This window comes from Schistocerca piceifrons, chromosome 1, assembly GCF_021461385.2.
Source record: "Schistocerca piceifrons isolate TAMUIC-IGC-003096 chromosome 1, iqSchPice1.1, whole genome shotgun sequence".
NCBI classification, from domain to species: Eukaryota; Metazoa; Arthropoda; class Insecta; order Orthoptera; family Acrididae; genus Schistocerca; species Schistocerca piceifrons.
Window position 1 is genome coordinate 760448254 of NC_060138.1, and position 16668 is coordinate 760464921.

General features: G+C 41.7%; 1 protein-coding gene across 1 annotated transcript in view; it reads right to left on the reverse strand.

Moving 5' to 3' along the window:
- The window catches only part of LOC124774904 (T-box transcription factor TBX5-A-like), a 177124-nt gene that overhangs the window by 97444 nt on the left and 63012 nt on the right, over positions 1-16668 (reverse strand). Inside the window, exon 2 of the mRNA XM_047249575.1 lies at positions 14876-15008. Within this exon, the coding sequence (XP_047105531.1) occupies positions 14876-15008 (133 nt within the window). The remainder of the gene's footprint in view (positions 1-14875; positions 15009-16668) is intronic.

Genomic DNA, 16668 nt, shown 5'->3' on the forward strand with positions numbered 1-16668 from the left:
AAAGGTTGTTAGTATATCACTGTTTTGTAAAACTAATAATGAGTAGATAAATTAGCAATAATTACATATTTTTCAAAAAGGCCTACTAGAATTAATGTATGACGCAATGGTGTTTGGGGTTACAGTTTGTGAAACAAATCATTGAACATCTTTCTGATATAGGTGGTGGTGATTAGTGTTTAACGTCCCGTTGACAACGAGGTCATTAGAGACGGAGCGCAAGCTCGGGTTAAGGAAGGATTGGGAAGGAAATCGGCCGTGCCCTTTTAAAGGAACCATCCCGGCATTTGCCTGAAACGATTTAGGGAAATCACGGAAAACCTAAATCAGGATGGCCGGAGACGGGATTGAACCGGCGTCCTCCCGAATGCGAGTCCAGTGTTTTCTGATATAGTACACCCACTACAAATGTACTTTGTGCATGGGTATATGAAAGTAAAACTTTCACACGTACATCATACGCTTAAATATATCGTGAAATGCCTTCTCTTGGATATAGGTAGTGCCCGAAAAAGACCAGAAATTGGTTCATTATTCACTTTGCAATAGTACACGAGCTAACTGACAGCACAACAATAACCACATCCTGGCTACCACACTACCGCAGAGTCTGCACTGTGTTATTGTTATTATTGGCAGTGGTCAGGTAAAAAGCAACGGCAACCTGAGGTCTTCCAGTCTCTGAGAGGTCATACGCAAGGAGTCTAGCAATAAAGTAACTCACAAACAGTAGGTCTAATCATAGCGCATATATTTTAATTTGATTGATTTTAAATTGTTGCGCAGGTTGTGTATGTGAAACAAGTGTCACTAGGAAGAGGAAATGATGCAGGGGAAGCATGTTTTGTAGCAAGTGTTTGCCCTCAAAGTGGATATTTAGCTTCCTTTTCTGAGAAAGTTGTAGATAGCACTCACAATGGTCTGAGAACTGCTTCATAATTCTATAAAAAAGGTTGTTAGAAATAAGCCATACTAAATTTCCCACTGACTCATTAGTTAGTGGTTTAACAAAACAGATACAAAAACCAAATATCATTTACCTTTGGACATTTCAAATATGAAAGTGTTCAAATAAAATTCTGTTTCATTCCAAAATGTAGTTAGGTGCTAATGCTGATGATGGTGGAAATGGAGAAGTAGGTACCAGCTGTTATCTGATTGAACTCAGGGGTAATGGCCTCAGAAAGGTTCGGGACAACTGGTCCACAACACTTCAGACGCGTCGATTATCTTTTTCTTCAGTTTTCCTACAGTTCATGATTTACTACCATACAATGCTGTGCCCCAAATGTACTTTCTCAGAAATTTATTTCTCAGCTCAAGGGCGATATCTGATACTTTCAGACATCTCTTGGCCAGGAATGTCCTCTTTGCCTAAGCTTATATGGTTTTTATGTCCTCCTTGCCTCGCCTGCCATGTGCTTTGTAGGTAACAGAATTCCTTAACTTCGTGATCCCCAGTTTTGATGTTAGGTTTATCGATAATCTCATTTCTGCTACTTCTCATTACTTTAGTCTTTTTTCGGTTTGCTTTCAGCCCTTATCCCGTATTCATTACACAGTTCATTTCGTTCAGGAAGTCCTGTAATGCTTCTTCATTTTCACTGAGGATAGGAATTCTTCAATGAACCTCATCATTGATATCCACTCACCCTGAACCTGAATCCCACTCGTGAACTTTTCTGTTATTTCCGTCATTGTTTCTTCGATGCATTTATTGAACAGCAGAGGCGAAAGACAACACCTCTGTCCAACACCCTTCCTAATTCGAGGACTTCGTTCTTGGTGTTCTACTCTTATTGATCCCTCTTGCTTCTTGAACATGGTGTATATTATCCGTCATTTTCTGTAGCTTACTCCTGTCTTTATTAGAATTCCGAACATCTTGCACCATTTTTCGTTGTCTAACGCTTTCTCCGGGTCGACTAATTGTTTATTAGTGTTTCTTAATTTTTCTTGAGTCTTGCTTCCATTGTCAACCACACCGTCAGAAGGCATGTGTCATAAGGCTGTGCCTTATGTGAAGATGAGTAAGTGGAATTCCCATTGCACTCTTAATGTTCACATCCTTGCTTTTAATTTCACCGAAGGTTCTCGTGACTTTTCTGTACGCGTATCAGTCCTATCGACGACCATTTCATTTTCATTTTCTTCACATTTATCCTGCAGCCATTTCTCCTTGTCTTCCCTTCAGATCCTATTTATTTCATTCCTCAGTGACGTATATCTCTGTATTCCTGAATTTTCCTGAACGTTTTTGTAGTTCGTTCTTTCGTCAATCTATTGAAGTATATATTCTGTTACCCAAGGTTTCTTCACAGTTATCTTCCTGATACCTATATTTGTCTGCCCCTACTTCTGTGACTGAACCTTTCACAGATGTCCATTGCTCTTAAACCAAACTTTCTACTGCGGCATTCAACATCGCAGTATCTAGACCAGTGGTCGTCTAACTGAGGCCCGCGGTCTCCATGCGATCCGAGTCATGTATTCGTGCGGCCAACGGTTATCAGCCGTATTTTATCACTATATGCATCTAGCAACTAAAGTCTGACAGCAAAAAAGTCAGCTAACGTTAAGAGCTCCTTAATAACGTAGTTTTCCTGCTCAGTAACAAACAAAAATTCTTATAAACAGTAATATTTTAGTTTGTATGTGCGTTTCAGGTTTACGGAGACTCAAAGTTGGGGTTATTAGCGTCCTTACAAATATTAAAAGGAATGAATATGGATAAAATAGTTAAAAACGTTGTCACAGGGGAGGAGTAAACCTACAAAATGACACTCATTCATTATGTCCCACCTCACTTGCGTTGACCCTCAAAATCACTCCATCTCACACGACGTGAAACAAATAGTGAACGGTGCTATATCTAGGATTAAAACAAAAAAATCGCAGAGGAGCTAAAGTAACAGTAAATGTGACTGGCAGCCTGCTTACAAAAAACAGGGGTGATTCAACCACCTAGTTAACACATTAACAATATCTCCCTAGATTTTTTGGGTACAAGCTCGACAGATCACAAAACCTAAAATTCAAACCACATTCATTTGAACGTCACTTGAAGTAGAGGGCAGAGCTGCTAACAGATCTACCTCTGCCCTATAGTCTGAAAATAAAACACAATCTAGTAATATGTGGTGCCAGTGATCTGTACGCCACAAGTACTACAAATTGGAGGGGTCCTCTCGCCGGAACAAGAACCCATGCGTCGAAGGACTGTGGCCTGTACGAAGACGAGTAAGGATGATCTCATCCCGCATTCTAGGCTGAAAGGAGGTACCCCGCAGCCGCGTTGTGCATTTTCCTTTTCTTTTTTCCGCCACGAATTCCTCTTCTGTGTTAACCTCTTCATCTCAGAGTAGCACTTGCAACCTACGTCCTCAATTATCTGCTGGATGCATTCCAATCTCTGTCTTCCTCTACAGTTTTTACCCTTTACAGTTCCCTCTACTACCATGGAAGTCATTCTCTCACGTCTTAACATATGTCCTATCATCCTGTCCCTTCTCCCTGTCAGTGTTGGGGTTCACACATATTCTTTTCCTCTCTGATTCTGCGTAGAATCTCCTCATTCCTTACCTTAACAGTCCACCTAATTTTCAACATTCGTCTGTAGCACCACATCTCAAATGCTTCGATTCTCTTCTGTTCCGGTTTTCCCAAGGTCCATGTTTCACTACCATAAAATGCTGTACTCCAGGCGCACAATCTCAGAAATTTCTTCCTCAATTTAAGGCCGATGTTTGATATTAGCTGACTTCTCTTGGCCAGAAATGCCTTTTTTGGCATAGCTAGTCTGCTTTTGATGTCCTCCTTGCTCCGTCCGTCATTGGTTATTTTACTGCCTAGGTAGCAGAATTCTTTAACTTCATCTACTTCGTGACCATCATTCCTGATGTTAAGTTCCTCGCTGTTCTCATTTCTACTACTTCTCATTACCTTCTTTCTTCGATTTACTCTCAATCCATACTGCGTACTCATTAGACTATTCCTACCGTTCAGCAGATCATGTAATTCTTCTTCACTTTCACTCAGGATAGCAATGTCAATAGCGAATCGTATCATTGATATCCTTTCACCTTGAATTTTAATTTCACTCCTGATCCTTTATTTTATTTCCATCATTGCTTCCTCGATGTACAGATTGAAAAGTGGGGGCGAAAGGCTACTTCCTTGTCTTACACCCTTTTTAATAGGAGCACTTCGTTCTTGGTCGTCCACTCTTATTATTCCCTCTTGGCTATTGTACGTATTGTGTATGACCCGTCTCTCCCTATAGCTTACCCCTACTTTTTTTAGAATTTCAAACACCTTGCGCCATTTTACACTGTTGAACGCTTTTTCCAGGTCGACAAATCCTATGAACGTGTCTTGATATTCCTTTAGTCTTGCTTCCATTATTAACAGCAACGTCAGAATTTCCTCTCTCGTGCCTTTACTTTTCCTAAGCCAAACTGATGACCATCTATCGCATTCTCAAATTTCTTTTACATTCGTCGTATATTATTCTTGTAAGCAACTTGGATGCATGCGCTGTTAAGCTGTTGTGTGATAATTCCTGCACTCGTCAGCTCTTGCAGTCTTCGGAATTGTTGTGGATGGTATATTTCCGAGAGTCAGATGGTATGTCGTGAGACTCATACATTCTGCACGCCAACTTGAATAGTCGTTTTGTAGCAACCTCCCCCAAAGGTTTTAGAAATTCTGATGGAATATTATCTATCCCTTCTGCCTTATTTGACCTTAAGTCCTCCAGAGCTCTTTTAAATTCTGTTTCTAGTACTGGATCCCCAATCTCTTCCATACCAACTCCTGTTTCTTCTTCTGTCACATCAGACAAATCTTCTCCCTGACAGAGGCTTTTAGTGTATTCTTTTCACCTACCCGCTGTCTCCTCTGCATTTAACAGTGGAATTCCCGTTGCACTCTTAAGGTTGTTTTGAATTTCCTGTATGCTGAGTCTGTCCTTCCGACAATCATTTCTTTTCAGATATCTTCACTTTTTTCCTGCAGCCATTTCGTCTTAGCTTCCCTGCATTTTCTATTTATTTCATTCCTCAGCGACTTGTATTTCTCTGTTCCTGAGTTTCCTGGAACATTTTTGTACTTCCTCTTTTCATGGATCAATTGAAGTATTTCATCTGTTACCCAAAGTTACCTCGCAGTTACCTTCTTTGTACATATGTTTTCCTTTCCAACTTCTGTGATGGCCCTTTTTAGAGTCGTCCATTCCTCTTCAACTGTACTGCCTACTGAGCTATTTCTTATTACTCAGTTAGTTCAGTGTGCCAACCCTATGCTTGCTAACGACTCGCTGTTGAGGTACAGAGTCATGTATCGAGAACTTCAAGCGTTTCTCGTCATTCCTTAGTACTTCAGTATCCCAGTTCTTTGCGTATTGATTCTTCCTGACTAATCTCTTAAAATTCAGCCTACTCTTCATCACTACTATATTGTGATCTGAGTCTATATCTGCTCCTGGGTACGCCTTACAATCCAGTATTTGATTTCGGAATCTCTGTCTGACCATGGTGTAATCTAACTGAAATCTTTCCGTATCACCCTGCCTTTTCCGAGTATATCTCTTCCTCTTGTGATTCTTGAACAGCGTATTCGCTATTGCTAACTGAAACTTGTTACAGAACTAAATTAGTCTTTCTCATCTCTCATTTCTTGTCCCAAGCCCATATTCTCCTGTAACGTTTTCTTCTACTCCTTCCCCTACGCGGGCCGGTGTGGCCGAGCGGTTCTAGGCGCTTCAGTCTGGAACCGCGCTACCGCTACGGTCGCAGGTTCGAATCCTGCCTCGGGAATGGATGTGTGTGATGTCCTTAGGTTAGTTAGGTTTAAGTAGTTCAAAGTTCTAGGGGACTGATGACCTCAGATGTTAAGTCCCATAGTGTTCAGAGCCATTTGAACCGTTTTTTGAACCTTCCCCTACAACTGCATTCCGGTCCCCCATGACTATTAGATTTTCCTAGACGCAGCTTCTTGTCTGTCACTTCCAGTCATTCGTCTACCCCTCTATACATGACTCTGTACCTCAACAACGAGCCGTTAGCATGCGGAGGGTTGGCACACTCCTTGGCTGCTACATCCGCCTTTTCGTTATCCACAATACCCATTTTCCCTGATCCCCAACAGAGTAATATTTTAAATGTAGCCGCGCGGGGTGAGGCGCCTTGCCACGGTTCGCGCGGCTCCCCCCGTCCGAGGCTCGAGTCCTCCCTCGGGTAGGAGTGTGTGTGGTGTCCTTATCGTAAGTTAGTTTAAATTAAATTAAGTAGTGTGTAAACCTAGGGACCGATGACCTCAGCAGTTCGGTTCCATAGGAACATACCACGAATTTCCAATTTTTTAAAATGTACTTTACTTGACGTTCATAAATTCAGACTTAACCATATCGCGTACACGAGGTATAAAAGGGCTGTGAATTGAGGCAGCTATCATTTGTTCTCAGGTGATTCATGTGAAAAGGCTTCCTATGTGATTCTAGCCTCACGACGGGAATTAACAGACTCGGGACGCGGTATGGTAGTTGGAGCTAGACGCGTAGGACATTCCATTTCGGAAATCCTTGGGGAATTCGACATTCCGCTATCCACAGTGTCAAGAGTGTGCCGAGAACATTTAATATCAGGCATTACCTCTCACCAAGGACAACGCAGCGGCCGACGATCTACACTTTACGACCAAGAGCAGTGGCGTTTGCGTGTAGTTGTCAGTGCTAACAGACAGGCAACACTGAGTGAAATGACCGCAGAAATCAATGTGGAGCTTACAACGAACGTATCTTTAGAACAGTGTGGCGAAATTTGGCGTTAATGGGCTATGGAAACATAGTATCGACGCGAGTGCCTGTGCTAACAGCACGCCATAGCGTGCAGCACCTCTCCTGGGAGCATGACCTTATCGGTTGCATCCCACACGACTGGAAAACCGTTGCCTGATCAGATGAGTCTCGATTTCAGTTGTTAAGAGCTGATGATAGGGCTCGAGAGTGGCGCAGACACCACGAAACCATGGACCCAAGTTGTCAACAAGGCACTATGCAAGCTGGCGGTGGCTCCGTAATAGTGTGGGCTGTGTTTACATGGAAAGGACTGGATCCTCAGGATGTTCTACTACTTGGAGACCATGTGCAGCCATTCATGGACTTCATGTTCCCAAATAAGGAATTTTTTCGGATGACAACGCGCCATGTCACTGGGCCACAGTTGTTCTCGACAAACATATTAGAGAATAGGAGTGAATGATTTGGCTACCTAAATAGTCCGACATGAATCCCATCGAATACTTGTGGGACATAACCGAGAGGTCGGTTTCCGCACAAAATCCTCCACCGGCGACCCTTTTGCAATTACGGACTGCTCTAGAGGGAGCATGGCTCAGTATTTCTACAGCGGATTTCGAACGACTTGTTGAGTCGATTTCATAGCGAGTTGCTGCACTACGCCGGTCAAAAGAACGTCCGACACGATATTAGGAGGTATCCTATGACCTTCGTCACAGGCAATGAGTAGCAGAAGATGGATGACAATTTAAACGTTTGGTAAACTTCATGTCTCATGTTGTATTATGTATTTAAATGTAAGTACTATTATTGTTATCAATCACTTTATCATCCACTCACACAGATAACACAACGACAATTCGTCAAGCAATTACAGTGTTACGGCTTTGCGGTCGCTGAGGTTGGCAGCAACGTGAAACAGAGGACAGTGGACAGACAGTATTGCCAATGCTGCCGAGTTTTTGACGGTCAGATCTGTGGGGCTGGCCCCAACTTATCGCGCACTTACTGCAGCTAGTCTATTGACGGCTCATAAAATACTAATATATGCCCAGGGGCGCCGCCTCTTGAGCAAATAAAGTTTGACGACCATTGACCTACAGCCTTAGAGAAATCCGCCCTGCGGACTTGGGTCGAGGTTCGATGAGCCGGCCAGTCTGTGAATGGTTTTTAGGCGGTTTTCCATCTGCCTCGGCGAATGCGGGCTGGTTCCCCTTATTCCGCCTCAGCTACCCTATGTCGGCGATTGCAACGCAAACAAGTTCTCCACTTACTGGTACACCACCATTACTCTACCACGCAAACATAGGGGTTACACTCGTCTGCTGTGAGAAATTCCCAAGGTGGGGGCGAAGGGGGGGGGGGGGAGGGTCCACCGGGGGCCTATCCGCACAATAACCTTGAAAGAGTGGTTCGGTGTGGGGCGGCGGACGGGTGAAGTGGACTGCGGTAGTCGTCGTCGGGTTGTGGACCAATGCGGCTGCGCTGGGGACAGAGCCTGTCGTTTTTAGGCCACCGGTTAACATACAATACAATACAGCCTTAGAGAACTTCAAATGCATCTTATTTCTCCTCTGTGCTTCAGTATCCCACTTCTTTACATGTTGACACTTTTGGACGATTCTCTTAAAACTCGCCTTACGTTTCATTCTTACTACATTATAATGTGAATTTGTATCTGCTCTTCGGTATGCCTTACAATCCAGTATCTCCTTTCGTAATCGATGTTTGACCGTAATTTAATCCACGTGGAAACTTCAGGTATCTCCAGGCTCTCCTGCTCTAGTGGGTTTTGAACAGTATATTTCCTATTACTATTTAAAAGTAGAGCAGAACTCAATTAATCTTTTCCCTCTCTCATTCCTACTAGCATGTCCATACTCTCTCGCAACTCTTTCTTCTATTTCTTTCCTATTTGTATGTTGCAGTCCCCTACGATTATTAGATTATCATCTTCTTTCAGTGGAAGAAGCGGTAATATTTAAAAATCATGAGGGATTTGACCACGGCAGTAGGGAAAGGAACAGAAACATAGTGGACAAGGCGCCCATGTCCATACTCTCTCGCAACTCTTTCTTCTATTTCTTTCCTATTTGCATGTTGCAGTCCCCTACGATTATTAGATTATCATCTTCTTTCAGTGGAAGAAGCGGTAATATTTAAAAATCATGAGGGATTTGACCACGGCAGTAGGGAAAGGAACAGAAACATAGTGGACAAGGCGCCCAACGTAACGTATAGGATTATCACAGATTGTTTGCGACCATCACCACTTGTAAAACTGTACCAAGTCGCTGTCATAGCCGCCACCAGACATTTGTCGTGAAGTAGCTGCGAACGCGAAGAGAAAATCATGGAGTCTCTTTAGAAAATGCATCAATTACGTTGGCACGCTCTAGCAGCCCCAAGGATGAGGTCCAGAAAAGGTTTCCCTAAGACCACTTCAGTCTTAAAAGAGCAACAGCAGCTACAACAAGAAAACAACTGTTGATGTTACATGAATGCGTCGGACATGTCCGAAAAAATATCATGCAGAATCCGCAGCTGTGAAACATTATTGTAAATTGAAGTGGTACCTCTGCTGTCAGCTGCATCGGGACATTAAGCGGAATCAGCGGCGACGATCGAAAATGTGTACCGACCCGGGATTCGAACCCGTGATCTCCTGCCTACTTTATTTGTTCTCATTTTTGTTCGTTAAATTTGTTCGGGGCGGACGGCCCAGACGCTTGTTCAGCTTCATCGATGATCCATTAACTCAGTTTTTTTTTAATTACAGAGGGCAGCTAATGCTCTGACTGAACACGCTGAGCTATCGTGCCGGCACTTACTGGGCAGGTGCGTTAACTACTGCGAGATCCGGAACACAGCGTTGTCGCCACTGCGCGGACTGTCTCAGCGTTCCTCACGGCCGATCCACACTCCCATCGAGCGCAACCTATCCCCAGTCCCCGTCCACTATACTCCCGTTCGCTACTAAGACTTTCTTTCATTTGTCTGTAATGGTAGTTACATACTTTGTTATGGCCATAGAGTAAATATCTCTGGAGTAAGCATTCACATGCGCAGAACAGATTTTATGTTGTCAACATACATTGCCGGCCTGGTCACGTGTTCTCGGGACGTCGTGTGTTTGTCCTTATATCGCCCTGTATATTTAGAATGTCACTACATCCCTAGTACAGACAGATTCTTTTCGTACGTGTCGTGGATTATTTATATATGCTCAGACATTTTAACAGTATCCATTTGATACCGGGAATAAACCAGCTACGTAACTTTTAAGGGCAAGTGATATTGCATTCTGCTTCTTTGCGATAGGTGTCACAGTTCAGATGGACACGATTTTTGGTAGTTTTCGGTATGATACGGCACTTTATAGTATTACAGACACTGACGTACATTTTTGCACTGATAGTCTTGCAAAACGACTTGACAGTATGCTAGTACTTTTGCAAGTGTCCGAAAAACACCGAATTTGCCACACATTAGCGATTATATCCCTGCTAATTCGCCCTTTTCTTGCGTATTTACTTTCTCGTTTTTGCGATCTAAAGCACAATTTTTCTTACTGATGACACTTTGAAGTATTTATTTAACGCATTTTACGTACTTGCTCTCAGTTTATTAAATAAATAGTAGACCGAGTAATCTATATACATAATCGACAAGTAACTGATAAATGCATGGAGGATAGTATTTGCTGAAACAACTAACCATTTCCTTTCCTGTTCCACTAACAAATTTACGAGAGGAACCGAATGTTTGTAAGCTTTTGTATGACCCGTAATATCTATTATATAGTCATAAAATCGTAGAAAATAGGTCTACAGAATCAAGCCTTAATTGCAATGCGTCTCGAAATTTTTAACATGTACAGTGTCTCTTACTAATATGATAACTATAATTAGAGCTAAATGGTATGTACCCATGAAAAGTTACTATCCCTCCTTTCACATACTTTTCTTTGCATCCGTAGCAACAACAGTAATTCACCATCGCTATTACACTATCAACAAACGGAAACACAACAAAAACTCTTGATATTATGAACTTCAAACGCTGTAGAAAGCACACACGCACAGCGACGTCCCGAGAACACATGACAATCCTGGTTTAATGTTGACAACATGCGCAGAACGCAAAGCTCACTCCAGAGATATTTATTACTCTATGATTATGGCGCATGGTCAAGTTTTTATGCGAAAATGAAAAAAAATAGTCCACTTGTAATTAAATCTGCGTTCCACTTCTTTGATGTGATGGTTTCTGGTTGGTGGGGAAATCTCACCAAGTACTATGGACACTTCGACTGAAAGCGGTAAAGCACACTATGTGCTATGAAAACAGTAACTGCAAATTATAAGTAGCAATACTGACAGAAATTAAGAGTAACTTAGTTTGTAGCACTTAGTAGACCAATATACTACTGGAAATGGAGAGCTTACTTGTAATATTGCGCAAACTTATGTCTCTGTGGCTACTATGTTAAATAAATTAAAACAGTGAGAGCAATATGAGTGTAAAACACGCCATTGTCGATTTTGAGGTTGTAGCATGTATACATGCTCTGACATCTGTTGATCTTATGGTGAATCAGATTTATCCATGCTGAACCCCTACATTATATATATATATATATATGAACACATGTATAAAGCTGTCTCACGTGTGGTCGTGCGGTTCTAGGCGATTCAGTCCGGAACCGCGCTGCTGCTACTGTCGCAGGTTCGAATCCTGCCTCGGGCATGGATTTGTGTGATGTCCTTAGGTTTAAGAAGTTCTAAGTCTAGGGGACTGACGACCTCAGTCCCATAGACATTAGAGCCATTTGAACTATTTTGTCTCACGTGTTTGTTTGATATTCATTTCCATATTTGCCCAAAGCACAAATTTCATTGCTGCAGGAATGCTCACTGGTCACGCTGATGACCATTTCTTCATAAAAACTGGAAGCTATTGATGAAATGCCCCACAAAAACCTCACTGTTTCCATTGTTTCAGCGTCTCGGTCTGTAAAATGGACATTGAGAATGCAAGAACCTTTAGAAGTGCTACCGACCTAACTACAAACCAAAAGTTGATGTTCATGGCAAGCTCGTACATTTCAGAAATTTTATAGTGAATAGGTTTTCAGCAGGTTGGCGTAAACTGTCAGCGGAGCGGTCTAGGGCGCTGCAGTCATGGACTGTGCGGCTGGTCCCGGCAGAGGTTCGAGTCCTCCCTCGGGCATGGGTGTGTGTGTTTGTCCTTAGGATAATTTAGGTGAAGTAGTGTGTACGCTTAGGGACTGATGACCTTAGTAGTTAAGTCTCATAAGATTTCACATACATTTGAACATTTTGTAAACTGTCGTTTAAAGTGATGTATTCTTAATTGTGGTCCTGGGAGGCGACCATATTCTGCAAGTCACGTCGAGGTAGACCACAATTTGTCATTTCCCCACCATAGGCTATTTTCCTATGTTGTTATTCGGAGTGATTACAACATTCAAATTGCATTTACTGTCAATATTCTCACTAAATATCTGTTATTTTTATGTAATTAAAGCTTAAAAATCATTAAATATCAATATTTGGTCACGTGATCGAAAACGCTCTGTTATTGGCTGAAGTTCTGGTAACGTTACAGACTAAGACGAAGCTATACATGTGTTAAAGGAGTGTTAGCCGAATATACTAGGTTTTTACGTACTTTTTCTTCAAATAGCTTAGCTATATAGTGATGGAAAAAGCATTTACAACTTTTAAATAATAAAAGAAAGCAATTTTGTAAACGTTGATAATTGAAACCTTACGAAAATTGATGCGTTTATGCTCCACACATTTAGAGTGGCGATATCTGCAAGGACGGATATTCTTTTGCCTGCTCCCTGCAACGTCATGAAACCCGCTCAAAACTAAAGACTAGATGAAGTTTTGCAAATAGGTCCACATTTTATATGTAGACTGTCTACTATCAGTCATGAAATAGACCCAAGATACTCAGCAGAGGTATCGCCAGATGCCCATGCTCTGTGGAGCAACGGATAGCTCATGTTTCCACGGATAAGAACACTGATTGGAATCCTGGAAAGGCCATAAATTTTTAAAGGTTTTACGCGAAATATAAAAATAGCGTTAGCAAGAACTCATTGTAGCTGTTGTTTCTATGGTGGGATGTACACCTTCACATCAATCTTAGTCTGAGAAATGGACACCTGAGGATATATACATCTGCTTTGCTTACACATAGTTACCCTTTTTGAAATGCATTACGAGTAGTGAAGATAATCACCATACTGTCACAGTACAACAAGGTGTAAGGCGAAGAGGTTTTCTATGCGGAGAGATATAAGGCACGAATAACATGCAGATACGCAAACCTAAGGGCTGTGCTGTTTGTGAGTGCAAGCTAACGTCAGAGTCTGAAGCAGAATTAACTTCATCTTATACGAGATGATGAAGCTTAAAAGCTTAAAGAATAAGGATCCTAGCTGGACAATACGAAGATAAAAAACATTGTTTTTAATAAAGTAAAATGTGTGTGGTCACATTAACTAGAAAATATCTTTTTGAACGTGAGGTGTATGAACAGCTATGGCAAATATAAGCAAATGTGAATAGCCAAGGAAAACACAATAATACTCTATTTCTAATCGGTGTGGTGAAGTTTTATAACTGTGATTTGGTTTTCATATGAAAGGACTGTCGATTTGTTTTACAAATAAGTTAAAATATTATTACAGGCTAGATTGGAACCAGCGCCCTAAGTATATCACTTCTCAATATTCGAGCGTTCGCCACTCTATTACTGAGCTAACAATGATGTGCAAGGAAGCGGATGTAACGATACTTTTTACTAAGAGTTTAATTTCGTGGACTGATCCTGTCTTTCTTTGTAAAAACGGGAAAGCCTATCTCGGAGGTAAGTTATAGTTATCTTCAGAGTGCAAGACATTTTTAATTAAGTAAGGGAACTTGGGCATCGACAAGATGGCATTTTGTCGGTACTGTGCAACCAATTTTCACGCAACTTCTCATTCTCTGAAACACTCAAAAGCAATTTTCAAGAATATTTATGGATATATTTGTACAGTGTGGTAATACATACCTTTTGTAATCCGTTTTCTGAAACGTTAATTCGAGAAAAAGACATCGCTGCGGATTAACTTTATGACAGTAGGAGCAGGGAGCTAGCCACTGACGTCACAGATATCACATGGCTCGAATGGAACGTTTCAGTGGGTTTTCAAATTATTTGAATTTTATTTACGTTTTTATAAAAGAATACTGAAATTCAAGAATGAAAAAAGCATGTTAATACTGAATGACGTAATTTACCATCTAAGACAATTTTCAGAAAACATTTAAATAGCCTATTTATAGATGCTTTGCAAAAACTGGTGGAATGAAAATACCGGCCTCGAAACAAAGACTTAACAAAACTACTTGATCAAACTTGAAACACATAGACTTAACAAAAGTGCCTGAAATGAACAGATAGCTTTATCTGAGTTTCGAGCCAGAGATCGTGTGTAATTTGAAATGCTAACAAAGACTGCCTCGAAGTGTTGAGATAGGTCTTAGGGGTATGAGTGGTACATTTAGAGTCTGTTGTTAATGTTTTGGTTCTAGTTTCATATTAGTTACAAACTTTACAACTCTGAAAAAAACACTAGTCTCCAGAGTAAATCTGGAAATTTTGTGGATTAACATTAATAAAATTAATCTCAGACATTACTTGAAATATCGTAATACAACGTGGGAACATAATTTTTTATGGAACACGTAGGATGTTGGGACTTTGTTAAAAATCGAGTAAAACCTATGGTACTAGTGGTTTGCCTACAAATTTGATTTTCATAAACATCAATTTTTTATAAAAAGTTTGTATCTATGCTGTGGGTGCTTAAGATTTTTAGTGTCTCTGTTGTTGTGAATACTGTAAGGAAATACATCCAGAACGTATAAGATAAATTTATGAATTCTGTTTCAAGACCTGCAGCACCAAATCAGCTGAAACGTGTGTCATTGTGTATAATACTGTAGCTAATTTCCACTACAAGGTTAACTTGGTAGTAACGCTGCGCGTCCTTGCCTTCCAGGTTTCGTGACGATCATCTCGGTGCCCACCTCCGAGAACTGCCGCCAGGTGTCTTGGTCCAGCAGGCGCACCTCGACGCCCGCCAGCTCCTGCTTGCAATACCATGACTCATCTCTGCTCTTCCCATCTGCAAGAAGCAGTTTAAAAACATTGGAGTAGGGCAGCGCAAAACCTGCTGCGAATTACAGTTTCTACTGGCTGTTAGAAAACTACCAATAACTCTCGGCATACAGCGAATAATCAGTCAGACTCGACCGTATACTAACGCTATGTTTGGGAAAAGTCTGCGCTGCCAGATATCTTACACCGATATGACAGTATATCTAAATCACTGGAGCGGGTGGTGTATAATAAATAAATTATTGCAATAAATCAAAGGCACTACATTGCTTATGTTCTACAGGATTAATTTATTGTGTTAACCGGTTTTCGGCTTACAAGGCCATCATCAAACTTAAACTGACTATTGTCGCCGAAGAAGTTACAATGTTTGTAAGCGACAGTAAAAAGAGGCTACAAATCTAGACAGACACAAACACACAGTAAATGACGTATTTGATAGTGTGGTGGTAAAGCTATTTAAAAGCTAAAATGTTGAACAATAGATAAATATGATGGGAGAAAATCATTAACACTATACTCGAAAACCGAGAAAACCGTCCATCTATAATAGTTTACATTACTAAACTAACCAAATAAAATAAATATATACTATGTGATCGAAAGTATCCGAACACCCCCAGAAACAAACGTCTTTCATATTAGATGCAGTGTGCTGCCACCTACTGCCAAGTACTCCATATCAGCTGCCTCAATAGACATTAGACACCGTGAGAGAGCAGAATAGCACGCTCCGCGGGACTCAAGGGACTTCGAACGTGGTCAGGTGATTGGGTGTCATTAGTTGTCATACGTCTGTATGCGAGATTTACACACTCCTAGACATCCCTAGGTCCACTGTTTCTGATGTGACAGTGAAGTGGAAACGTGAAGGGACACGCACAGCAGAAAAGTTTACAGGCCGACCTCGTCTGTTGACTGACAGAGATCGCCGACAGTTGAAGAGGGTCGCAATGGGTAATAAGCAAACATCAATCCAGACCATCACACAGGAATTCCAGACTCCATCAGGATCCACTGCAAGTACTATGACAATTAGGGGGAGGTGATAAAACTTTGATTTCATGGTCTAGCGGCTGCTAATAAGCCACACATAATGCCGATAAATGCCAAACAACGCCTCGCTTCGTGTAAGGAGCGCAAACATTGGACGACTGAACAGTGGAAAATGTGTGGAGTGATGAATCACGGTACACAATGTGGCGATTCGATGGCAGGGTGTGGGCTGGTGAATGCCCCTTGAATGTCATCTGCGAGCGTATGTAGTGACAACAGTAAAATTCGGAGGCGGTGGCGTTATGGGGTGATCGTGGTTTTCATGGAAGGGGGGCTTGAACCCCTTGTTGTTTTGCATGGCACTATCACAGCACAGGCCTACATTGCTGTTTTAAGCACCATCTTGCTTCCCACTGTTGGAGAGCAATTCGGGGATGGCGATTACATCTTTCAACACGATTGAGCACCTGCCTGTGGTGGAGCGGTTACGTGACAATAACATCCCTGTAATGGACTGGCCTGCACAGAGTCCTGACCTGAATCCTATAGAAACCTTTGGGATGTTTTGGAACGCCGACTTAGTGCCAGGCCTCACTGACCGACATCGATACCTCTCTTCAGTGCGGCATTCCGTAAAGAATGGGCTGCCATTCCCCAAGAAACCTTCCAGC